Source organism: Oryctolagus cuniculus, chromosome 7 (genome assembly GCF_051225735.1).
Source record: "Oryctolagus cuniculus isolate XC-2025 breed Fujian yellow rabbit chromosome 7, ASM5122573v1, whole genome shotgun sequence".
NCBI lineage: Eukaryota > Metazoa > Chordata > Mammalia > Lagomorpha > Leporidae > Oryctolagus > Oryctolagus cuniculus.
The window spans coordinates 111,228,894-111,255,320 of NC_142873.1; the positions used below are offsets into that span (position 1 = coordinate 111,228,894).

The 26,427-nt window shown below is 48.1% G+C and overlaps 1 protein-coding gene across 12 annotated transcripts; it reads right to left on the reverse strand.

Annotated features, from left to right (window-relative positions):
- Positions 1–9,083: 9,083 nt before the first annotated feature.
- L1TD1 (LINE1 type transposase domain containing 1) lies at positions 9,084–24,909 on the reverse strand. 12 transcript variants are annotated; one of them, XM_089337285.1, is made up of 6 exons: positions 24,339–24,550; positions 23,337–23,403; positions 19,760–19,869; positions 18,900–19,004; positions 13,507–14,564; positions 9,084–10,675 (listed from the first exon to the last, which is right to left on the reverse strand). In XM_089337285.1, the coding sequence occupies exons 5-6, from the start codon at positions 14,422–14,424 to the stop codon at positions 9,443–9,445; spliced, it is 2,151 nt and encodes a 716-aa protein (XP_089193411.1). In that variant the 5' UTR covers positions 14,425–14,564; positions 18,900–19,004; positions 19,760–19,869; positions 23,337–23,403; positions 24,339–24,550; the 3' UTR covers positions 9,084–9,442. The 12 variants fall into 12 exon arrangements, with proteins under 12 accessions (XP_089193411.1, XP_089193409.1, XP_089193407.1 ...); XM_089337283.1 differs by having other exon boundaries at positions 23,337–23,430; XM_089337281.1 differs by having other exon boundaries at positions 23,337–23,438; positions 24,339–24,549.
- Between the last annotated feature and the right edge of the window lie 1,518 nt (positions 24,910–26,427).

The window sequence follows — 26,427 nt, forward strand, 5'->3', positions numbered from 1 at the left end:
TAGCTGTGACTGCTTTGACAGGATGCCTCTCACTGGAACAGCACACGCTTGCTTCCTGATGGCTCTGGAGGCTGCCAGCTTGGTGGGAGTCTGTGCGCCCGTAGCCATTCTTGGGTCTCTCTTCTCTCTTCCTCTGATGACGAGGACGCTCCTCCCACCAGCAGGGCCCCACCCTCCTGACCTGATTTAATCCCAATTACCTCAAAAAGGCCCCAGCTCAGATTAGGGCTTCAGCATACAAATTCTGGAGGGACACACAGTCCTTAATGACCTCTTAATAAATAAATATACAGGCAGTTTCCAACTTACCAATGGCTTCATTTCACAAAATCAAAAAGTTTCACGCGTGCAGTAGCAACCATCCTTTGAATTGTGAGTGTTGCTCTTCCCCTGGGCTCGCGATGCAGGGTGCAATCCTCTCTCAGTGCTGGGAGGCGAGTCCCAGCTGCCAGCCATTCACGTGATCACGCAGGTGAACATCACACACCCTACAGTGTGCTGTGTGCTAAGCTATGCTGACAGGTGCAGTAAATGGTATTTTCCACTTACAATGGTTTGATTGGGACATAACCGCCTCATAAGTCACGGAACATCTGAAGAAGACTAATCCCTCACTGGTGAGTCCCAGAGGGCCATCTCCAGTGAGTGTGGTACCTTGGAATGCCAATAGATGGCACAATGGAGCCCATATGAAAACATTCTCCAAATCAAAGGCAGTGTATATATAATTTATTTGAAAGACAGTTACAAACAGAAATCTTTCATCCACTGGCTTGCTCTCCAAACGGCCATAACAGCCAGGTCTGGGCCTGGCCTACGCCAGGAACCAGGAGCTTCTTTGGTCTCCCACATGGGTGCAGGAGCCCAAGCAATTGGCCATCCTCCACGGCTTTCCCAGGCACATAAGTGGGGAGTTGGATTGGAACTGATGCAGCTGGAACTCAAATGGGTGCCCATATGGGATGCTGGCATCACAGGTGGCCCACCCCACTATGCTACAACACCAGGCCCAGCAGCATATATTTAATGCTAAACACATACTTAATGTTAGAAATATTTCTAATAAAATCAGATACAAGAGAGAGCCTGATGTCGCTGCTATTACTGAATAGTACTCTGGAAGATCTTGCCAAGACAATTATACAAGGACTGAATTAAGATGTATTGTCAGTAGATGTTTGCAAAGCTGTTATTGTTCATAGACTGCATGGCTATATCTGTAAAAAATAAACAGCTTCGAATTAAGAGTGGGGCTGGTGTTGTGGCATAGCAGGTGTGGCACCATCTGCAGTGCTGGCATCCCATATGGGCGCCAGTTCGACTCCCGGCTGCTCCACTTTCCATCCAGCTCTCTGCTATGGCCTCGGAAAGCAGTAGAGGATGGCCCATGTCCTTGGGGCCCTGCACCCACGTGGGAGACCCAGAAGAAATTCCTGGCTCCTGGCTTCGGATCGGCTCAGCTCCTGCCATTGCGGCCATCTGGGGAGTGAACCAGCGGATGGAAGACCTCTCTCTCTCTCTCTCTCTCTGCCTTTCCTTCTTTCTCTGTGTAACTGTGACTTTTAAGTAAAATAAATAAATCTTAAAAAAAAAAAAAAAAAGAAAGTATAGGCTGGCACCGCGGCTCACTAGGCTAATCCTCCGCCTGCGGCACCAGCACACCAGGTTCTAGTCCTGGTTGGGGCACCAGATTCTGTCCCGGTTGCCCCTCTTCCAGGCCAGCTCTCTGCTGTGGCCTGGGAGTGCAGTGGAGGATGGCCCAAGTGCTTGGGCCCTGCACCCCATGGGAGACGAGGAGAAGCACCTGGCTCCTGGCTTCAGATCAGCGCGGTGCGCTGACTGCAGCGGCCATTGGAGGGTGAACCAACGGCAAAGGAAGACCTTTCTCTCTGTCTCTCTCTCTCTCACTGTCCACTCTGCCTGTCAAAAAAAAAAAAAAAAAAGAAAAGAAAAAAGAAAAAGAAAGTAAGAAAGTATATGTATGAAACTAATAGTATTAGCAATATCTTATTTTAAATAAACTGTTTAAAATATAATGGAAGTTTTTAGGTCAAGATGATATATTGAAACACTCCAAAACACTACATTCCATGCTTAGTGCATGGAAATACTAGATAAAGTATTTTTGAAAAATATCTGAGGGAGTCAGTGATGTGGATAAATAGTAGATAGAGCCCAGGTGGGCTCTGGTTTGCATCCTGGCTGCTCCAATTCTAATCCAGCTCCTTATTAATGAGTGTGGGAAAGCAGAGAGGATGGTCTGAGTGCTTGGGCCCCTGCACCCATGTGGAAAACTCAGAAGCTCCTGGCTCCTGGCTTCGGATCGGCCCAGCCCATCCCCAGGCATGGTGGCCATTTGGGGAGTGAATGAGTCCATGGAAAATTTCTCTGTCTCTGTCTTCCCCCCTGGCCCATGTGACCCCTCCCTGCCCACCCCACCCCACCCCATAACTCTGTTTTCCAAGTAAATCAATAAATCTTTTTTTTTTAAAACTCTGGGGCAGATGCTGCGATGCAGGTTAAACCACTGTTTGGGATACCTCCATTTCATATTTGAGTGTCAGCTACTCCACTTCCCATCCAGCTCCCAGCCAATGCACCTGGGAAGTAGCAGAGGCAGGCTCGAGTCCTTGAATTCCTGCCACCCATGTGAGTAACTCGGTGGAGTTCTTGGCTCCTGGCTTCAGCATGACCCAGCCCCGGCTGTTATGAACCAGCAGATAGAAGATCTCTTTCTGTTTCTCTTTCTCTGTGTCCACCCCCACCTCCCACCTCTTTGTATTTCGGCTAAAATTTAAAAATTCAAAATCCAAGTTAATCCACTAACATAGACAGGTACCTGGAATTAAGGAGCCCTGGGTAGAGGCCACTGTGGAGCTGCCCCAAATGGAGACCCCCACAACCCAAGTCATTTGAGTACCAACCTCTTGAGTAAGAATGACAAGCGCATGAGGAGGTCCAAGGCTGTCTTGGGACAATCTTTGTGCTTAAGTGAGAACTCACCATGGAAAGATGAAGATCCTAGCATGATCTAAAAGGGAGACTAGGGCAGGTGTTAGGCCTAATGGTTGAGATCCCACATCCTGCATCCCACATCTGCATGCCTGGGTGACCTGACTCCAGTTTCTCGCTCATGCAGATCCTGGGAGGCAATAGTCATGGCTCAATGGGAGATCTAAACTGATTCCTGGCTCCCAGTATTGACCTGAGCCAGCCCTGGCTGTTGCAGGCATTTGGGGAATAACCCAGCAGATAAGAGCTAGCTCGCTCTCTCTCTCTCTCTCTCTCTCTCTCTCTCTTTTAAGATTTATTTATTTGAAAGTCAGAATTATACAGAGAGAGAAGGAAAAGCAGAGAAAGAGGTCTTCCATATGCTGGTTCACTTCCCAATTGGCCACAACAGCCAGAGCTGCACCGATCCAAAGCCAGGAGGTGGGAGTTTCTTCCTGGTCTCCCACATGAGTGCAGGGGCCCAGGGACTTGGCCATCTTCTATTGCTTTCCCAGGCCATAGCAGAGAGAGCTCTCTCTTTCTCTGTCAAATAAATAGAAAGTAAAATGTTTTTTAATAAAAGAGAAATTAAAACCAACAGTGAAGATATTCAAATAAAGGATAGCACCGTTTAGCATAAACAGGAGGTAACTCGGGCCAATAAGGCTTCCAGCTTCAGTCACTGAGTGTCAGATTCTGTTCTCCCCCACAACCTGGTTCCTGAGGTCCCCAGGGAACCACAGCCCCAGCCCTCAGCACTCACTCAATGTGATTTCTGTTTTGAGAACTTTGGACATCAAGGCATGGCAGTCCACATCTCCAGCATTCACTGGACACGCATTTCCAATACAAGGGCTTGTTGGAGGGGCTTCCACACTTTCCCGCCTAAGTGGCCCACTGCTGTCTTGGGCACTCTGCCTCCTTCACCCTGAGCTTAGCTTATAAAGGAATCAGGAAGGGGCAATGACTTTAAGGGAGACAGAAAATGTTGCCCTGGAGGCTCCTCCTCAAGGCTGTCCAGACTCCTGGATCTGTTGGTCTTGTTAAAATCCAACTCAAGGGGCTGGCACGGTGGCACAGCAGGTCAAGCCACTGCCTGCGATGCTGGCATCCCATATGGGCACCGGACCGTGTCCCAGCTGCCCCACTTCCAATCTGGCTCCCTGCTAATGCACCTGGCAAAGCAGCAGAAAATGACCCAAGTACTCGGGGCCCTGAATCAACATGGGAGACCTGGAAAAAGTTCCTGGCTCCTGGCTTCCCCGGGGTCAGCCCTGGTAATTGTAGCCATTTGGGGAGTGAACCAGCATATGAAAGATCTTTCTGTGTCTCCCTTTCTCTGTGTAACACTGCCTTTAAGTAAGTTAATAAATCTTTTTAAAGATTAAACTTAACGGCCACCCTTATATCTTGTATTTAGATCAAAACATCACTGACTATGACTAATTTGCATAAATGTGTGAATTTGATTTGGGTACACATTTCTGAATACCAGCAGCTGTTAATAAACTTATTTTGGGGCAAGCGTTTGACCCAGTGTTGTGACATCCAAATCCCACACCAGAAAGCCTGGCGTGCACCCTGGGAGTCAGCGGATGATGGCTCAAGTGGCTGAACCCCTCCCACTCACGTGGGAGGCCTGGGTTATATTCTCACCTCCCTAGCATTTGGGGAGTAAACTAGCAGGTGGATAATCTTCATCTGTCTGTCTCTCAGATAAGTAAAACTAGGGGCTGGCGCTGTGGCACAGCAGGTTAAAGCACTGGCCTGAAGCGCCAGCATCCATATGGGTGCCGGTTCTAGTCCTGGCTGCTCCTCTTTCAATCTAGCTCTCTGCTGTGGCCTGGGAAAACAGTAGGAGATGGCCCAAGTCTTTGGGCCCCTGCACCCATGTGGGAGATCTGGAGGAATCTCCTGGCTCCTGGCTTTGGATCGGTGCAGCTCCAGCCATTGGGGGCATTTGGGGGGTGAACCAGCAGATGGAAGACCTCTCACTGTCTCTACCTCTATGTCTGTGTCTTTTTTTCTTTAAGATTTATTTATTTACTTGAAAGTCAGTTACGGCAGGCGCCATGGCTTAATAGGCTAATCCTCTGCCTGCAGCACCGGCCCCCTGGGTTCTAGTCCCGGTCGGGGCGCCAGATTCTGTCCCAGTTGCCCCTCTTCCAGGCCAGCTCTCTGCTGTGGCCCGGGAGTGCAGTGGAGGATGGCCCAAGTCCTTGGGCCCTGCACCCCATGGGAGACCAGGAGAAGCACCTGGCTCCTGGCTTCAGATCAGCAGTGTGCCGGCCACAGCACGCTGGCCATGGCGGCCATTGGAGAGTGAACCAACAGCAAAAGGAAGACCTTTCTCTCTGTCTCTCTCTCACTGTCCACTCTGCCTGTAAAAAAAAAAAAAAAAAGAAAGTCAGTTACACAGAGAGAGGAGAAGCAGAGAGAGAGAGGTCTTCGATCCACTGGTTCACTCCCCAGATGGCCGCAACGGCCAGAGCTGTACTGATCCAAAGCGAGGAGCCAGGAGCTTCTTGCAGGTCTCCCATATGGGTGCATGGGCCCAAGGACTTGGGCCATCTTCTACTGCTTTCCCATAGCAGAGAGCTGGATTGGAAGAGGAGCAGCCAGGACTAGAACCGGCGCCCATATGGGATGCCGGCGCTTCAGGCCAGGACTTTAACCCACTGTGCCACAATGCCGCACACACAACGCTGGCCCCTCTACCTCTTTTCTATAACTCTGTCTTTCAAATAAATAAAATAAAAATAAGTAAAACTAAAAATCAGGATAGACTAAAAAAAGAAACCTATTTTAGAAAAAAAATGGAGAATGAACGTGCTGTCTAAAAGCTAACAGCCTACATGGCGAAGAAACAACATGGTATGATCCACTGACTCTGGGGAGCTGCAGCCCTGCGCCCAGGATGGGCGCACCAGCTCTGCAAGCTGAGCACAAGCCCATCTTGCAACAAACCCTTTCCAACCCTCTTACAACCAACTTAAGGCCAAAGCCGGCCTCCACCTGAACGGCACTGACCAGGTTTTCTGCTGAAGCGGCTCTCCTGGCTTTCCATCCCCTGACATGCAGTGCCCCCTAGAGGTAAGTGTGCTGCTGCGCTCCATGGCATCACGGCTGTAGGCCTTCCTGGCCTGGCCAAGCAGCCTTGCCTGCACACAAACCCAGAACCACACGTGCTTTCCTCTGTGCCACTTGACTGTGAGCTGACCTGACTTTAGTTTCCTTTTCTTTTAAAGGTTTATTTATTTGAAAGGCAGAGCTACAGAGATGCAGAGGTAGAAAGAGGTCTTCCTAACGCTAGTTCACTCTCCAGATGGCCGCAACAGCCAGAGCTGGGCCAATCTGAAGCCAGGAGTCAAGGTCCTCCACATGGGTGCAGGGCCCAAGGACTTGGGCCATCTTCCACGGCTTTACCAGGCCATAGCAGAGAGCTGGATAGGAAGTGGAGCAGCCAGGACTCGAACTGACACCCACATGGATGCCAGCACTGCAGGCAGTGGCCCCGGCTTCCTTCTTCCTCTGCCTCAGAGATGGCTTCTAGGTGGTGTAGGGAGACATGCGGGTGTGGAGACGGGATTGGCCTCTCCCCCAACTATCTCGTACATTAACATTGCTTTTATACAGAATTCACAGAAATCAGAGTAGGAGTATAGGCGAGATTGGCCTTTCCATTTTCAAGGGTCTACTTTAAGTACTCGCCATGCAGACTGACAGCTTGTCACTGTTGGACTTCCCTTGGCCAGAAGGCTTTTGAGGGGCCAGCTTGCCCCAAGAGGGCCAATCCTGACCCCAAACACTGATATTCTGCTCTAAGGCACAACCATCCAGCTCTCACCAACGTGGCCCTTCAATTAGCAAAAAACCTTCCCTAGCTGGGTCTCCAAGAAAGTGAAAAGGGCTGGGCTAGGGGCCAGCTCTGAAGCCTAGGGGGCTACGCTGCCACTTGCAGTGCCGGCATCCCATATGGGCGTTGTGGGAGACCTGGAAGAAGCTCCTGGCTCCTGGTTTTGGCCTGGCCCAGCCCCAGCTGTTGCAGTTACCTGGGGAGTGAACCAGCAGATGGAAGATGTCTCTGGCTCTCTGCCTTTCAAAAACAAATTCTCAGGCAGGCGTTGTACTGCCACATTACAACGTCTGCTCCCAATTTCAGCTACCTGCTATTGTGTACCCTGGGAGGAGCAGGTGATGGCTCAAGTGCTTGGGCCCCCACCACTCGTGGGACACCTGGATGCAGCAGGATCCTGATTTTAGCCTAGTCCAGCCCTGGCTGCTGCAGGCATTCTGAACCAGCAGGTGCAAGTCACTCAGTGACTTGAGCCTCACAGCTGCCTCCTTGTGTCTGCGTGTGTGAAGAGCTAGTTAGGAGCCAGAACAAGTTGAACCCAGGCACTGCAATGTGGCACATGAAAGTCTTAAGCACTAGGTTAAATGCCCACTCCATAATGGTGTTTTAATTTGGAGAGGATTGTCAAAAAGTTACTGTCAGCACATTCTAAGTCGCTGTCTCCTGTTGTCAGTTACTTCTGCCTCGGTACCTGGGGGAAGGCATGCTTCCCACTGGTTTCAAGAGAACTGCCCTGCGAGAAGTGGATCTCTCTTGAAGGCAAGCAACACATAAAGAGCCTGCTCTGCATTGATTAGGACCATGATCATGCTGTAACTATTAAATCCCAGCAAAAGCATCATCACAGATAAGGCTGTATTCATGTTTTTAATTTCACTGGCTTCCCAGCTTCCTCTGGAGTTCCAGTGTAAACCTGTTTCCATTCTACGGTTGTGCTCATTCTAAGAGCTTTAAGCCCCAAGAGTTTACATATGTACAAAGCTGAATTAAACATTTTTTTTTCCTTAGAAGCAGCTAGGTAGGTCTATGAGGCCTTCTGAGAGGTTCACATGCTGCTGCCAGGGTCCCCAGACAGCTTTTTGGCTTCAGCCTAAGTCTGGGCTAGTACCTTGCCTGGCCACCTGTCACCAGTGACTTCTGCCACTCCCTGTGCTCCTGCACATTTTGGTTTCCCCCACCCAATGGACATCAAGACACAGTAGGACTGGGCCAGGCCTGTGACACTTGTGCACTCAGAGACCACTGCTTGCACCATCCTCTTCCTTTTCAGTCCACCCTAGCAGGGCCGAGGTGGAGGACTGCCCCTCAGATGCTGCGGAGCCTCACAGCAAAACACTTGATGCAGGGGTCAAGACATGGGACCCGTCTGCACCTGGTGATCAGAGGAGCTGGGTTTGAGCACCAGCTCCACTCCCAGCTTCCTGCTAACATGCATCCTGGGTGGCAGCAGATGATGGCTCAAGTAATTGGGTCCCTGCCACCCATGTGGTCAACCTGGATTGAGTTCCCAGCTCCTGGCTTTAACCTGGCCCAGCCCTGGCTGTTGCGGTCTTTGGGGACATTCTCTCTTCCCCTCTTTCAAATAAATAACAGAATAAATTTTTTTTTCACAAAAGCACAACACTGTGATTGGCAATCTCACTTAAAGATAACTAGAAAAAACTGCCTCCCTCTAAAATGCAAACTTTGTTTGGATATGGCATCAAAGGGAGGAAAACGCTGCTGACGCTCACATTAACGGCTTTTTACCAGATGAAATGTATTTGGATGACTCAGTTGCTTCTGTTTTCCTTAAAATTTATTTATTTATTTATTGGAAAGAGTTACAAAGAGAGGAAGAGAGTCAGATCTTCCATCCAGTCGTTCGGCACTTACGGCTAGGCAAGGAGCCAGCTTTATCTGGATCTCCCATGTGGGTGGCAGGGGCCCAAGCACTTAGGCCATCTTCCGCTGCTTTCCCAGGCCATTAGCAGGGAGCTGGATCAGAAGTGGAGCAGCCAGGGCTTGAACAGACACCCATGTGGGATGCCAGCACCACAGGCAGAGGCTTAACATACTATACCACAGTGCCAGCCCCTCAAATTTTAAAACATTTTTAAAGTGTAGGTCATAAAAAGAGAAAGCACTTGGCAAAGATTTGATCTCGCCATGGATGGGCTTATACAATAAAATGTAAATGTGATTAGATTATAGACAGTAAGATAAAAGGCGCTCTTACAAAAATCAGCAAATGAAGCATATTTTAAGTTTTAATGTAAAGGTTGAAGATTCACATTATGAAAATTAAAAATCTATTCAAACCCCTCTGTGACAGGAGTCTCCTGTCACCATTTCCCAAGCCTGCCCTCCCCCTCCCATCCATTGATGATTCCCCTCCCACCAGCAGCAGTCTCCCCCTGTACAGGCAGATGGCTGTCATGAAACCCACTCAATGGATCCTTTGGCTACAGCAACACAAAGACAACGCCTGACCTTTCTTTCCCGCCCAGGTCCAGTAGGCCACTGGCTGTCCATCCTTCTGAGCACAGACTGGTGCTTTACATGACGTGGTGTGTGTGGGCAGGAGGAAAGCACACGGCATGTGTGTCTTGGGAGTCATTCTAGATGACTAAGCACATTCTCCAGCAATTCTTTCAAAGGGGATACACAAGAAACAAATGTCCTGAATTCCTCAATATCGAAAAATACCTTTGTTTTACCCTCAAAATCAAATGCTAATTTGGCTGGATACAAGATTCTCGGCTTAAAACCTTTTTCCTGCAGAACTTTGATGATATTGGCCCACTTACTCCTAGCATCCAGGGTGCCCAATGATAAGTCTGCAGTCAACCTGATTCTAGTTCCTCTGTAGGTTATTTCTTTCCTTTCTCTGGAAACCTTTATGATTTTCTCTTTATCACTGGAATTGCAAAATTTCACCAAGATGTGTCTAGGAGTGAATCTGTTTTCATCAATCTTACTGGGTATTCGGTGTGCACTGACAATCTCAAGACTTGAATCTTTCTTCAGCTCTGGAAAGTTTTCTTCAACTATTTCTCTTATTATGTCCTCTGCACTGTTCTCTTTATTCTCTTTTTCTGGAATACCTATCAAACGGATATTGGCACTTCTGGATCTATCCTCTATATCTCTTAACCTTTCTTTATTGATTATCTGTTTGGCCATTTGCATTGCATCCTTAGAGAATTCTTCTACTTGATCATCCAGACTATCCACTCTTTCTTCAAGTATGTCCATTCTGTTACTCAGGTCATTTACTGAATCTTTAATTTCCACGACTTCTGGATGGAAATGTTTTATGTTTTCAATCTCCTCTTGAATCTCTCTGAAGAGATGAACCACGCTTTTTCGAAAGCTTTCTTCTGTTTCCTGTAGTAAGTCTGCCTCTTTGGCAGTTAGCTCTTCTAATTTTAGAGTTTTGTGTTTCTCTTTCTCTGTTTTCTTTAAAACTGTGGCGATCCCTGATGAAGTACTCAAGTTGATACAGGACGGCTCTTCACACTTATTATAACTCTTCTCTATGGTGTCTTCTCCCTCTTCTTCCAGCTCCGAGGTCTCTCCCTCCTCCTCCTCCATCCCTGATGCTTCTTCCCCTTCCTCCTCCTCTTCCAGCCACGAGGTCTCTTCCCACTCCTCCTCTACCCAGGAGGCCTCTTGCTCCTCCAACTTGGGAGTTCCTTTTTCTTCCAACTCCGAGGACTCTTCTTCCTCAGACTCTATGCTCTTCACCTCTGGCTTAGCAATCTTTACCTCTTTAATAAACAGAAAGCTCAAGCCATCACTGGATGGTTCTCCTGCTCTAGGTTTTGAGTCTATTGATGTTTTACCCTGCAAGTTTAAAAAAAAATATTTAAGTCATGTCTTTAAGGAATTCAAACTTCCATTTCAGTTTCTAAATTTTAATGACTACAATTTTGACAATGAGCAGTTATCTAGAAAACTGTTTATATTACTTGTTCTTGAAGGCCTAGGTCCCCAAATAAGTCAAGTTTCCCTATGATCACCTCAACAGTTTTGTAGCCTCACACAATCCTTATAACATCTACTGTTTTCCTTTAAAAAGATGCATGCAGTTTTAAACACTAGGGGCACAGTGGGTTAAGCTGCCGCCTGAGATGCCAGCATCCCATGAGTGCTAGCTTGAACCCCAAGTGCTTCATTTGCCTTTATTTTTTTTTAAAGTTTTTGAGAGGCAGAGTTAAGCAGCAGAAGATGGCCCAAGTAACTGGGCTCCTGACACCCACATGGGAGACCTGGATGGAGTTCGTCTCCTGGCTTCAGCCTGATCCAGTTCTGGTCATTGTGGCCATTTGTAGAGTGAACCAATGAAAGATCTTTTGTGGTGGCATGGGAGTATATTGGTACAACCAACCACAAAATAAGTATTCAAATGATCCACTGTACAACAAAAATGAATCCAAATATACCAAAGTGTACACTGGAATACAAAATACACAGTGAACAAGTCAATAAAACCAGTGGACATTGCTGGCACCGCAGCTCAATAGGCTAATCCGGGCCAGTTCTCTGCTGCAGCCCGGGAGTACAGTGGAGGATGGCCCAAGTGCTTGGGCCCTGCACCCCATGGGAGACCAAGAGGAGCACCTGGCTCCTGCCATCGGATCAGCGCGGTGTGCCGGCCGCAGCACGCCAGCCGTGGCGGCCATTGGAGGGTGAACCAACGGCAAAAGGAAGACCTTTCTCTCTATCTCTCTCACTATCCAAAACAAACAAACAAAACATAACAAAAAAACCAATGGACAGAAGACTTGAACAAGCACTTCACAGAAGATAGATAATCTGTATGGTCATTAAAAAAGCAGGTTCAACTTCAATCAGGTAAATGAGATACCAAAAGAATTGACAACAATTACAGGGAGGGGAATGCTGGTCCACAAGCATAAATACAGGGATCTTTAAAAGGTTTACAGAAAATGCACATATGAAAAAACTATATATGGACTCCAAAATGTTTTACACTAAAGTAAGCTTATCTGCTATAAAAGAAAAAAAATTATTTATTTGAAAGGTAGAATGACACAGAGAAAAAAAGTTCTATCCACTGGTTGAATCCTCAAATAGCCACAACAGCCAGGTCTGCACTAGGCTGAAGCTAGGAGTCCAAACTCCAATCCAGGTCTCCCATGCAGGTCCAAGGGGCACCAGCAGGAAGCTGGGTTGGAAGTGGAGCCAGGACTCAAAACTAGGTGCTTGGTTGTGGAGCACAGGGTTTCTGGAGTGGAGGTTTAACCCACTGCCTCAAAACCCTGACCCTTAAATAAGTTCATTCTTGAGGGCACTATAGAATACTGGTTGGCAAATTAAAACCAAGGATGGTCAGTTATTTTAAGATCACAGAATTGAGCTAACCTAGAAATTTTTCAAAAAATTTTTTACAGTTGTGAAAATAAAAGCAAAAAATAAGTGACAGAGTGTGTGGCACCAAAAGCTATAATATTTACCATCTGGATCTGCCTAAATCCGGGAAAGAACGGTACTATGCATATTGTAAATGTTCTGTGTCTGAAAATATACTGTTTTATATGCTCACAAATACACATTATATATGTATTTGCATAAAGACTTTCTACAATGTACTTGAAGAGTGACAGGCATTTGGTGTGGAGGTTTAGGTGCTACTTGGGATGCCTATACCCCATATTGGAGTACTTGGCTCTGCTCTCAATTCCAGGTTCCTGCTAATGTGTATCCTGGCAGGCAACAGTGATGGCTCGAGTACGACTTTTTTCTATTTATTTATTTGAGAGGCAGAGTGACAGAGAGGGAGAGACAGAGGTCTTCCATCTGCTGGTTTACTTCCCAAATGGCCGCAACTGCTGAAACTAAGCTGATCCAAAGCCAGGAGCCAGGAATTCCTGTGTCTCCAATGTGAGTGCAGGGGCCCAAACACTTGGGCCATCTTCCACTGCTTTCCCAGGCCATAAGCAGAGAGCTGGATTGGAAGAGGAGCAGCAGGGACTACAACTGGTACCCATTTGGGATGCCAGCACTGCAGAGGCTTAACCTACTAGACCATAGTGCCGGTCCCTCTGTCTTTCAAATATAAACAATCACTTTATAATACATCTTAGGAACTACCATTTAAGATTAAGATTGAGGTGTTTAGAAAATGTTTTTAATATCAAAGATATAGGACATACTCTAATACAAGAAACAAAAACCTTAATACATGATATGGATCAAAACTGGGTACACATTAATAGATTATGATGGGCTTCAGTAAATTTTATTTGAATTTTTCCGGTTGCTACTGAGGATTAAAGGACTACTTTATATATTGAAAGTTAAACCTAGGGCCTAGCATTGTGGTGCAGTGGGTTAAGCCACTGCTTGCGATGCTAGCATCTCATACTGGAGTGCTGGTTCAAGTCCCAGCTGCTCTACTTCCAATCCAGCTCATTGCTAATGTGCCTAGGAAAGCAATGTCGTGCCATGGCTAAAACCAGCTGTGGCTATCTGAGGGGAGTAAACCAGTGGATGAAAAGTATCTCTTGGCAACTGTCTTTCAAATAAATAACGAAACCTACCTTAAAAAAACAAAGCCGAAGCTTTCCTTTAATTGATGTTTTCCCCCTTCAAAACAATTTTACCAATAACCAATGACACTTCATACCTAAGCCTGATATCTGTATGCTTACCAGTTTTTCTTGAATCCCGTATCTTCTTCCTCGATGTACTTTTTCATTTTGTGGGAATATATCTTGCAGTAATTCTTTCATAAAAGGTTTCTGACTAATAAATTCCCTGAGGCTTTGGAGGTTTGAAAATGTCTTTGTTTCACCATCACATTTAAATGCTAATTTAACATCACACAAAAATGTAGGTTCCAAATCATTTTCCTTTAGAATTCTGAAGATATTACCCCACTGCCCACTAACACCCAGCGTTGCTGACGACAAGTCTGCTGCCAGTGTAAGTATGGCCCCCTCATCAAACCATTCTCTGGGGGCTTTTTGACACTTTTCATTCCTGAAGCTCTGAATGTTTTTCTCCTCTCCCATTTCCTTGACTTCTTCACTCTGTGTGCTCTCATCCTCTTCATCTTCTATATGCATAGTGCTCTTTCCGTATCTGTCATCAATATCGTACAAGGCTTCTTCCACACTTACAGACACTTTCTGATTTTGGGATGACTTCTGACCTTTATTACTTCTGTTCTCTTCTGATTCATCCAACCTGCTACTGAACTCATTCATTTCTTCTCTTTTGTGGATTAAGTTTACAATGTCCTCTACTATTTTAGACTTTTTCCCTTCCATTTTTTCTACTAAATGTGTAGTTTGTGAGGCTAACTCTTTGACCTGTTGCCAGTCTTTCCTGCTTCTGGAGTTGTCTGAATTTTTCATTTCTGGTATTATACTTGTTGCTGCTAAATTTTGCTTTAGGTCATTTTTAAGACTTTCTCTTATCTCTTCAAACATCAGATCCTGGATTTCCATCAAGACCTTATACTTCTTCATAATAACTGCTGATATGTCTTTGTCCTTATCTGTTTCTATTAGCTGTTTTCTTTCAACGTAGGTGAGGTTGTCCTGTTTCTTTGGAAGTCTAGCCATGTTTTGATTGTGCCTTGGACTTTGGGGCTATCACGTAAAGAGTCTTATTTCTTCCTGGAAGAGTTTTTTTTGTTTGTTTTCTTTTTTGGCTCTTGCTCACCAGCTAGATTTCAGAAATACAAAATCTTAAAACATGTCATCTGAAACAAAGAAATTAGAAATTGTTTACTAAAGAACTTTAGCTACTCAATAACATAAACATGGCTAAGAAAATTGCTATGTGTAGCCCAGGAAAGTTTAATGTAAGAGTCACTAATGAGATGAGCATGAAAAATTTTTGTAGTTCAAATTTTATACAACATGGTCATTAAAACACCATTTAGATAAAGACTTGAATGGAACAGATCAAGTAAGCCGCCGATGACTAAAAATAAAGCTGCCTGACCATGGAGGAACTTGAGAGGCTGTCCCACTCCATTCCTTCACTGTTCACTTACCAGGGATGAGAAATGGCAAAAGTGCAATGCAGCCATTTGGACAACAGGTAGGATGCTAGTTTCTGCATCTTTCCCTCCACATAAGCTAGTAGACATTCAAGTGTTACCAGATGAGTTTATTGTTCATTACTCACAATTGCAGTAACAGCAGGTCATCACTGCTGTCAAAGACTTGATTTTATTTATTTATTTATTTGAGAGGTAGGGTTACACACAGAGAGAAGGAAAGTCAGAGAGAAAGGTCCTCCATCCATTGATTCACTCCCCAGATGGCTAACACCAGCTGGAGCTGAGCCGCTGGGAAACCAGAAGCAAGGAGCTTCTACCAGGTCTCCCACATGGCTGCAGGAGCCAAGGACTTGGGCCATCTTCTACTGCTTTCCCAGGCCACAGGCAGAGAACTGGATAGGAAGAGGACCAACTGGGACACAAACCAGTGCTCAGATGGGATGCCAGCACTGCAGGCACAGGTGCTACTATGCAATAGCACCAGCCCCTAAATTTTTTTTTTGACAGGCAGAGTTAGACAAAGAGAGAGAAAGGTCTTCCTTACATTGGTTCACCCCTGAAATGGCCACTAGGAAGCCAGGAGCCAGGTGCTTCCTCCTGGTTTCCCATGCGGGTGCAGGGCCCAAGGACTTGGGCCATCCTCCACTGCCTTCCCAGGCCACAGCTGAGAGCTGGACTGGAAGAGGAGCAACCAGGACTAGAACCAGCGCCTGCAGGCGGAGGAGTAGCCTATGAGTCGCGACACCGACTCCTAAATTTTTCTTACAAAGACTTCACTGGTTTGAGTCCTGGCTGCCTCTGCTTCTGCTTCTGCTCCTGAATCGTGGCTTCAGCTTGGCCCAGCTCACTAGGCTAATCCTCCACCTGTGGCGCCAGCACACCGGGTTCTAATCCTGGTCGGGGTGCTGGATTCTGTCCTGGTTGCCCCTCTTCCAGGCCAGCTCTCTGCTGTGGCCAGGGAGTGCAGTAGAGGATGGCCCAAGTGCTTGGGCCCTGCACCCCATGGGAGACCAGGAGAAGCACCTGGCTCCTGCCTTTGGATCAGCGTGGTGCACCAGCCGTGGCGGCCACTGGAGGGTGAACCAACGGCAAAAGGAAGACCTTTCTCTCTGTCTCTCTCTCTCACTGTCCACTCTGCCTGTCAAAAAATAAATAAATAATAAAAAAAGACAGGACACAACCAGAGATGGACAACAGCTAAAAAACTGGAGAATTATATGCTTTCATAATAAAATACAAATATTCCAATATTCTCCGAAAAGATATATAACTTTGAGAACAATGAGGAAAAAGTTAAGAGTTTTTGTGTCCCAGCTGCTCTACTTCCAATCCAGCTCCTTGCTCTTATGCCTGGGAAATGCAATGGAAGATGGTCCCTGCCACCCATGCGGGACAGCCCAAGGAAGCTCCTGGTTTTAGCCTGTAGTGACTATTAGGGGAGTGAACAGCAGATGGAAACTCTGTCTCTTCTTTCTCTCTGTAACTGCGTCTTTGAAATACAGAAGGCTATTAACACAGAAAACCCAATTGTATCTAACAAGTTGACACCAAGATCAAGTTGGGTTTACTCACAAGTTCAAGGACTACAGCTCTAAGATGGCATGGTACTTTCTAACAGATACTTGTACACTCTTATCCAGAGCAGTGTCACTGACAATAGCCAAATGTCTATCATCAGATGAGGGATAAATGAAACGTGGGCTACATGTGCAATGGGTATTACTCAGCTTTCAAAGGATGTGCTCCACACAGAAGAACCTTGAAGATGTAAGCTAAGTGAAACAAGCTAGACACAAAAGGAGAAATATTCTATCATTATCCACTTTCGTGAGGTTTTCAGAGTTGTCACAGTCACAGCAACAGAAGTCGATTGTGGTTGCCAGGGAGGAAAGGGAGTGCAGAGTCACTGTGTAGTGGGTGCAGAATTTCAGTACAGAAAGCAGCAGCTCTGGAGGCAGATGGTGGGATGGCTGCACAGCAATGTGAATGTACTGACTGCAACTAACTCTACGCTTAGTATGGTTGAGATGGTAAATAATTGGTTATGTTTGGGGCTGGCGCTGTGGTATAGCAGGTAAAGACGCTGCCTGCAGTGCGGGCATCCCATATGGGCACCGGTTTGAGTCCCAGCTGCTCCTCTTCCGATCCAGCTCTCCTCTGCTATGGCCTGGAAAAGCAGAAGATGGCCCCCAAGTGCTTAGGCTCCTGCACCAGTGTGGCAGACCTGGAGGAAGCTCCTGGCTTCGGACTGGCACAGCTCTAGCCGTTGAGGCCAATTGGGGAGCGAACCAGCGGGTGGAAGACCTCTCTTCTCTCTCTCTCCTTTCTCCATGTAACTCTGACTTTCAAGTACATAAATAAATCTTTTAAAAAAACAATTTGTTGTGTTGGACACATTTTTTTAAATGTTTATTCCTTGATTTTTATTACTTGAAAGGCAGAGCTACAGGGAGGTAGCTGCTCACTCCAGATGTCCAGAACACCCAGGTCTAAGCCAGGAACTCCTAGGTTGGTGCCAGGGACTCATTATTTCAGCCGTCATTTGCTGCATTAGCAGGAAGCTGGTTGGGAAGCAGAAGCAGAGGCGGGACTCCATCCCAAGTACTCCCACATGGGATGCATATGTCCTAAGGGGCAACTTAACCAGATGCACCACAACACCCACCCCAAGTTCTTAATTTTTATTAAGATTTATTCACTTGAAAGGCAGAATGACAGGGACAGATGCACCCCGCGGGAGACTGAGATGAAGCTCCTGGCTTCAGCCTGGCCTGGCTTGCCAGTTACGGCTATTTGGGAGTGAACCAGTGGATGGAAGAGCTGTCTCTGCTCCTCCCTAACTCTGCCTTTCAAATAAACAAATCTTAAAGGAAAAAAAATGATGCAACAAGGAAAGTGTTACTGAATTTGGGATAACAGATCAGAGGCTCCAGCATGGCCCAGCTCTGCCTCTTCTAGGTATCTGGGTAATGAACCAGCAGCCACTCTGCCTCTCAAATAAAATGTAAACACAAAAGCCAGGTAAGATTTTTCAAGAAGAAATTTTAAAATTACAATGTTTAAACTTAAACATGAGAAAGGAGGGACCAGTGCTGCGGTGTTGTGGGGAAAGCTGCTGTCTGCAGTGCCAGCATCCATATGGGCACCGGTTCGAGTCCCAGCTGCTTCACTTCCGATCCAGCTCTCTGCTATGGCCTGGGAAAGCAGTGGAAGATGGCCCAAGTGCTCAAACCCCTGCACCCATGTGGGAGACCCGAAAGAGGCCTTTGGATCAGCATAGCTCCAGACAGTGTGGTCAATTAGGGAGTGAACCAGCGGATGGAAGATCTCTCTTTGCCTGTCTCTCCTTCTCTCTGTGTAACTCTTTCAAATAAACAAATCTAAAAAACACACACACACACACACAGAGAAAGGAACTAGTAAAATGCTTAAGAAATGATTAACAAATACTGGTCATAGAAAAAGCTGGATGAAGTCATATCCTGCCACAAAACTTTGAAATAATCAAACTTGTTTCAAAAAGTAAAAACAAAAATTCCTCATCAAATCAGTTTCATAAAAACCAAGAAAATGCTAAACATTTTTATTTGAAAAGCAGAGAGACAAGACACACACACACACACACACACACACACACACAGATCAGCCTTCCATCTTCTGCTTCAATCCCCAAATGCCCACAGGTCAGGGCTTGTTCAGGCCAAGGCCAGGAGCCAGAAACTCCATCTGGGTCTGCGATGTGGGTGGCAGAGGTCCAAGCACATGGGCCATGATCTACTGCCTCCCAGGTATATTAGCAAGAAGTAGTATTGGTAGTGCAGAAGCCGGGACTGGAACCAGGCACTGATATGGGATGTGGGCATCCCAAGCTGTGTCTCAACGGCTGTGCCAAAGCCCACATGTCCAGCAATTCCATCTCTACAAGTTTCCATAGTAACTGTACAGAATATTTTTGTTAATCAGTTCTAAATGGCAAGAAACTACAACAGTTCACTGAAGAAGTATCCAAGAACAAAAATCACAACTTACCTAAAAAATCTCCATCAGCTTTATTTTCCAACCTAAATCAGGCAATGCTTCATGCTAAGTGTTCCAACAGGCTGTGCAGAAGAGCTTTGTTTTACAACAGAAGGGCTGAAAAAGGCAGAGACAAAAATCAAAGTGCAGTGATCATTTTTAAAGTTCCTTTCTTTGTAAGGTGTAGAAAGGAAGATAGTTAACATCAGACTTTCTTGGGTTACTTTTTCTAAGAATTAAGGGGTTAAAAGAGATAAGGATTGAAGCAAAGGGAAGTTGAAGGTCAAGCCCACTGGCTTGTTTGGTAAATGTCATTCTCCTGACTTCTGGGAGGACAGAATACTGAGCTCTGTGACACGGATCTTTAGCATGGGGGACTCCACTTTATTTGGGCGGACTCAATGCAGATTAGTCCAATGCTTCCTATAAAGTTTTATCTAGTAGAGGAGAAACATTTAAATTCTAAACTGAGCAAATAATCTTTAAAATTTCCTGAAGTTCATAACAACTGATAAGAAAAGTAAAACATTTAGAGAATACAAATCACTACTAAACAGGAGTTAGGGGTATAATCGGAAAATGAGGTAAGACCACTTTTATTCATCAGGAGTGGGAAATTTGAAAAATCTATTAAAATCAGAAAGAAGACATTACCATCTCCATCTTAAAAATACACCATAAGGCCGGCGCCGTGGCTCACTAGGCTAATCCTCCGCCTTGCGGCGCCGGCACACCGGGTTCTAGTCCCGGTCGGGGCGCCGGATTCTGTCCCGGTTGCCCCTCTTCCAGGCCAGCTCTCTGCTGTGGCCAGTGCAGTGGAGGATGGCCCAGGTGCTTGGGCCCTGCACCCCATGGGAGACCAGGAGAAGCACCTGGCTCCTGCCATCGGATCAGCGCGGTGCACCGGCCGCGGCGGCCATTGGAGGGTGAACCAATACAGCAAAGGAAGACCTTTCTCTCTGTCTCTCACTGTCCACTCTGCCTGTAAAAAAAACAAAACAAACAAAAAAACAAACAAAAAAACAAACAAACAACAACAACACCATAAAACCACTTGTACTAATAAACATATTAACAGAAAATTTGGTAGTGAGGTTCTCAGGTTCTCATGACCAAAAAACACCACTAAACTGGAAAACAATGTCTTTTAAAAAAAAAAATTTACTTATTTGAAAGGCAGAGCCACAGCGAGGCAGAGAGAGGACCTCCAACTGCTGGTTCACTCTCCAAATGGCTGCAATGGTCAGAGCCGGATCTATCCAAAGCCAGGAGCCTGGAGCTTCTTCCCAGCCTCTCACATGGGTGTAGGGGCCCAAGGACTTGGGCCATCCTCTACTGCGTTCCCAGGCACACTAATAGGGAGCTGGATCGGAAGTGGAGCAGCTGGGACTAGAACTGGCGGCCATCTGGGATGCCGGCACTGCAGATGCTACGAAACAACTCTGGCCCCCAACAATGTCTTTTAAATAAGGGTTGAACCACTTGAGTTCATGCACACCATGGGGATACCTAATACACAATGTATATCTACCATATGTAATATCTAAGACATTATAGGGAATTCCTAATCTGAAAAACTCCAAAACCTTTAACTCTTGAGTGGCAAAATTGGAAAATTCCAAACCATGAAACTTGTTTCAGGCACAAAACAAACACTTCTAGTCCCCAGCATTTTAGATAAGGGATACTCAGACCATGCGTACAATAAGTACATGTGAACATACAACACATGTTTATCTGTGTATATACACATTTACATAACACATCATTAAAAAACTGATTTCAGCCGGCGCCGCGGCTCACTACGCCGGATTCTGTCCCGGTTGCATCTCTTCCAGGCCAGCTCTCTGCTGTGGCCCGGGAGTGCAGTGGAGGATGAATGTCCAAAAAAAAACCCACTGATTTCAATTTTTTTGCATCAAAATACCTTATTTTTTGACAGGCAGAGTGGACAGTGAGAGAGAGAGAGACAGAGAGGAAGGTCTTCCTTTGCCGTTGGTTCACCCCCCAAATGGCTGCTGCGGCCAGCACTCCGCGCTGATCCGAAGCCAGGAGCCAGGTGCTTCTCCTGGTCTCCCATGTGGGTGCAAGGCCCAAGCACTTGGGCCATCCTCCACTGCACTCCCGGGCCACAGCAGAGAGCTGGCCTGGAAGAGGGGCAACCGGGACTAGAACCCGGGGTGCTGGCGCCGCAGGCGGAGGATTAGCCTAGTGAGCCAAGGCACCGGCCCAAAATACCTTTCTGTTAATTCTACTTCTCCATAAAATATTTGTTTTACCCACTGTGCCACAGTGCCAGCCTCTCTCCATAAACTTTAATATGGGTCCCAATTTGAGTCCCAGCTGCTCTACTTCCGATCCAGCTCTCTGCTATGGTCTGGGAAAGCAGTAGAAGATGGCCCAAGTCCTTGGGCCCCAATCTAGCTCCCTGAGCCCGGGTGAGCAGTGGAAGATGGTCCAAGCTCCTGGGCCCCTGCTACCTACAAGAATACTCATAAGCAGCTCCTGGTTCCTGACTCTGGCCTGGTCCAGCCCTGGCCTTTATGGCCTTTTGGGCAGTGAACCAGTGGGTAGAAAATACTTGTCTCTCCCTCTCTCTGCAACTTTGCCTTTCAAATAAATACATAAATCTTTAAATAAGTAACGTGACTGCAGGGAGCAGGGAAGGAGCGGTGTTAAGAGTCATAAACAGAGCCAATGTGTGGTGCAGTAGGTTAAGCTGCTGCCCACAATGCCAGCATCCCACATAAACACCAGTTCTAGTTCCGGCTGCTCCACTTCCACTCCAGCTCCCTGCTAAGGCAGCCTGGGAAGGCAGTCCTACCATCCATATGGGAGTCTTAGATAGAGTTCCAGGCTCCTGGCTTCAGCTTGGCCCAGCTTTGACTTATAGTCATTTGGCAACTGAACTGATGAATGGAAGATCCCTCTCTCCAACTCTTTCAAATAATAAATAGGGGCTGGTGCTGTGGTGTGATGGGTAAAGCCACCCGCCTGCAGTGCCAGCATCCCATATCATGTCCTGGCTGCTCCATTTCCAATCTAGCTTTCTGCTACGGCCTGGGAAAGCAGTGGAAGATGGCCCCAGTCCTTGGGCCCCTGCACCCACGTGGGAGACCCAAAAGAGGCTCCTGGCTTCGGATCGGCGCAGCTCCAGCCAGTGCAGCCATCTGGGGAGTGAAGCAGCAGATGGAAGATCCTCTCTTCTCTCTGCCTCTCTCAAACTCCGCCCTTCAAATAAATAAATAAATCTTAAAAAAAAAAAAAATTGTGAGCCAAAATAAAACCGATTAAAAAGAAGTCCTTGATATGTTAAGAGAATAAAAGTTGCAGAACATAAGCAGTTCAATCCTGTTTCTGAAAACACACACAGAAGCCTAATGGGCAATAAACGAACAGATGTTCAATTATATTAGGGGATGCAAACCAGATTCTAGCATTGGGGAGCCATGGTTACAGCCAGTGCTTGGTCAAAGACCCTCCCTCTCCATCTCTATGGTGGCCCCGGACACTGGGAGATCCCCTGGCAGACGCCCTATGATCTAGCCCAGCTCCTAACCGGCTTTCGTCCTGAGGAGTCATTCCCAGTACACAACAGGCATCATGCCTACCACCAGGAGTGGGCGACCGGGCCACAATACACCCCAAAACTGGAACCTTACACAGCAATCAGAAATGAGTCATGGGGGGGCGGCTGCTACTGGGTAAGGCTGACTGTAACTGGAATCCCACATGGGCGCCGGTTCGACTCCCAGCTGTTCCACTTCCAATCCTGCTAATGGCCAGAGAAAGCAGTAGAAGATTGCCCAAGTCCTTGGGGCTCCAGCACCCACGTGGGAGACATGGATGAAGCTCCTGGCTTCAGCCTGGCTCAGCCCTGTGATTGGGTTCATCCCGGGAGTGACCCAGTGGGTGGAAGCTCTCACTCTTTCTGGGCAACTCTACCTTCCAAATAAATTCATATTCAAAAAAAGAAAAGGGTATTTTTTAAAAATGTCCTGACCTAAGTGGAAGTTACCACGCGGGAGAGACACCCAGCCATACCCTGGGGGGCCAAGGATTGCGAAGGGTGTGGGCAACATTAACTGAGCTTCCTGGAAGGGGAAGGCTGCAGCGCCGCCAGCAAATTCGGGCGGAGAAAAGAGCCCACACACCTTTATGAACTTGAAATAAACATATGAACGGGTGGCAATCACAAGCCAAGAAAATGCAAATGACGAGAGTTTTTCTTCTCCCTCGGCCGGCCAAGATTAAGGGGAAACTTGCCAGCCGGCTCCACCCAGAAAAGGTGTGTGAATTACTCCGCTCGACCGCCCTGCGCCTCTGCTCCCCGCCCCACAATCATCTTCCCGCGGTACAGCCTTAAAGGAACTTCCGGCCGACACTAATCAGGGCTCCCAGCTCGGTCACGACCCCAGCCCCTTTCTGCGGCGGGCGAACGCTACAGACCTGGGATCGGCCGAGGTTGCTCCGGCCTCTGCCTTCCGCCGGGATCGGGGGGCTGGACCTGACGGGCCTGCGCACAGAATCCCGACTCTCAGTTCTCGGAAGCTAACGAGAACACGTGTGTTAATTTCCGGAAATCTGACTGGAGTTTAGCATTCCCAACAGCTATCAAAAACGCTAAGTTGTGCGAGCGTCCTAACCTGAGGTGCAAAACTGTTGCACCGTTCTCGCAACAACTTTACTGTGCCTTGCGCACTTGTGGATTCTGCAAAGCGCATCCGGACCCCACCTGGAGCCAAGGGCAAGGACTCCCCGTGGTCCTAGGCCCAGCGGTCCTAGCTAGGGGCGCACTCCGGACTCAGCAGTCCCCGCCCCGCCCCCGCCTCTTACCTGCTCCCCCACCCCCGGGGCCCCTGGCCGTGGAATCCCCAGCAGCTGCGTCCCGGCGCCTAGAAGTCCGCGATGGAGAGGTCAGCCCACTTTAGAACTCTCCAGCTGTGTGCTTGCTTAGCAAAACACCCCCTAGCCAGGGGCAGAGTCCGGGATTGGCAGTGGAGAGAGGGCGGCGAGGAGGGGTAGGGGTCCTACGTCTAAGACAAGCACCTCTTTTGGAGCGAAGGAGCCAGCCGGAACACTTGGAGGGTGCGTAGGGGTCTCCAGCGGCCTCCCCCACGCACGTCCCACCCCTCACCCACAGCAATGCAGCGAAGGTTGCAGACCACGTTCAAGGCCCCGCCCGCACGGAGTGCACACGAAGCCTAGGCCTGGCCCGCTCCCGAGCGCCCCCGGCCCGCTGCTCCCCAAAGCCCGTATCCACTAAAGCTGCACCCCCCCACACACACACCCCAAGCCAGCACGGGCCAAGCACCCCTTCTTCCCTCGACGCCGCTATTTTAGGGTGCTCGCTTTGGGGCACCGGAGGCTTCGCCAGGTGCCTCGCCCGCTGCCCCCCAGCCGGTGAGGAACGACGCAGGGTTGCGAAGGCCGCACCTGGGCCAGCCTTACCTGGAGAGGAAGGGAACCAGCCCGGAGAACCATGCGGCGTACACTCCGAAAAGCCAGGAGCGCCAAGTGAGGCGCTGGTGGACTCTGGCAGTCCTGGTGGCGGGCCCGCCCCTCCTCCGGTGGGTTTTCCGTTTCTGGGCCCAGCCCCCTCTCCTCCACACCGCCTCGCCTCCTCCCGGCCCAGCCCCAAAGCAATGGCTGACTTCCAATCGCCGGCGGCCAACCGAGTTCAATTCCCCTCCCCCTGGAAGCGCCCCACCCCCACCAAACCGGTCCGGGCTCACAGCCTGACGAAGACCCCGCCACGGGCCTGCTAGGGGCCAGCCGGGAGTCCGCTGTCTTCCCCAGTTCCCACTGTTACGCCGTCCCCAGGCCCTTGGATTTGCCCGCTGCAGCCCACCCATGCCCCGACAGCCCTCACCTGGCTCACTGAATTAGCCACCGACGGGTCTGGAATCCGCGCTGGCCCTTCTGAGAGCCTCCTCCCAAGCTTTCATTGCCTTCCCAGTTCTAACTCCTCACTCGTCCCACTCGGACTTTGAGCCTTGTTTGGGACTTCTCCCTCCTTTTCCTGCCGCAGGGTCTTTGCACCAGCTGTTTCCTCCGTGGGTTGTTTTCCTAGCTATTTCAACACTGGCCTCTCTCTGCTGAGGTCTCAGGTCAAATGTCAATCCCCCCCACCTCCCACATGGCCCTTAGACCACGCACGCTTTCCTAATGTGCTGTCTCCACATCTTCTCTATTTGGTTCTCAGTTATCAGAATCTGAACTCCTCTGCTTTGGGAAAGAAATGTGATAGTTGTCAAAATCAAAATGGAATTACCTGCAACAACTCTCACAAAAATATTAAGGCAATGAATCCGGGAAGTTATGGAGAAAGGTCCTTATGCATGATTGCCCGATATGAACAGTCAGAAAAGACTTCCAGAACCACAACATGGCAAAGAGGCCACCACAGCCTCATGCAACTATCCCTCTAGCCTGGGACTACATCATCACCTTGGCCAAAGATTGTGTTTCAAAATAACTGATGTGGGGAGGCCGCCATTGTTGGGCAGCCAGTTAAGTCACTGCTTGGAAGGCCCACATCTGAGACTGGAGGGCTGGTTCCAACCCAGCTACTTTGTTTCTGATCCAGCTTCCTGGTAACTGCCTGGGAAGCAGCCCGGGATGGCTCAGGTGCTTAATTTTCAGCCGGCTCACGTGGGAGACCCAGAATTCCTTACCTTGACATGGTCCAGCTCTGACTATTGCAGTCGTTTGGGTGAGTGAACCAGCAGACTGAAGACCTCTCTTTCTATCACTCTGCGTTTCAAATAAATAAATCCTAAAAACAAACAGAAGTGGGGTGGTGTTTGGCACAGGAGGTTATCCCTTATCGGAGCGCTCCGTTTCCGTCCCAGCTACTCCACTTCAGATCCAGTTTCCTGCCCCTGTGTCCCTGGAGGCAGTAGGTGATGTGCACATGGGACACCTGGATGGAGCTCTCGACTTCTGGCTGTAACCTGGTTCAGCCCTGGCTGGTGCGGACATTTAGGATGGGAACTAGCAGTTGGAAATTTCTGTCTCTGTCTCTCTGCTTCTTAAATAAAAGTGCATATGAGATGCAGGCATCCCATCGGCTGTTCAACTTGCTATAACACAACACACACTTCTCATGATCTTTTAAGAAGGAATAAGAAGATAGGCGGGTGGATGGATAAATAGGTTGGCAGTGATATCTATTTATATCTCTCTCTGTATATGTTTGTATCTACGTAGAAATTGTATCTGGGGAGGTGCAGCGTTGTGGTATAGCAGGTAAAGCTGCTGCCTGTGATGACCACATCCTGTATGGGTGCCAGTTCGAGTCCCGGCTGCTCTACTTCTGATCCTGCTCTCTGCTATGGCCTGGGAAAGCAGTAGAAGATGGCCCAAGTGCTTGGGCCCCTGCACCAGTGTGGGAGACCTGGAAGAAGCTCCTGGCTCCTGGATTTGGATCAGCCCAGCTGTTGTGGCCATTTGGAGAATGAACCAGCAGATGGAAGATCTGTCTCTCTCTCCCCATCCCTCCCACCCTCCATCCCTCCTTCCTTCTGTAATTCTGCCT

Coding starts and splice junctions, on each gene's coding strand:
- L1TD1 (XM_089337288.1), bottom strand. CDS start 14,424: ATGGCTAGACTTCCAAAGAAACAGGACAACCTCACCTACGTTGAAAGA. Junction 10,676..13,506: donor ACGGGATTCAAGAAAAACTG/GTAAGCATACAG, acceptor TTAAACTTGCAG/GGTAAAACATCAATAGACTC.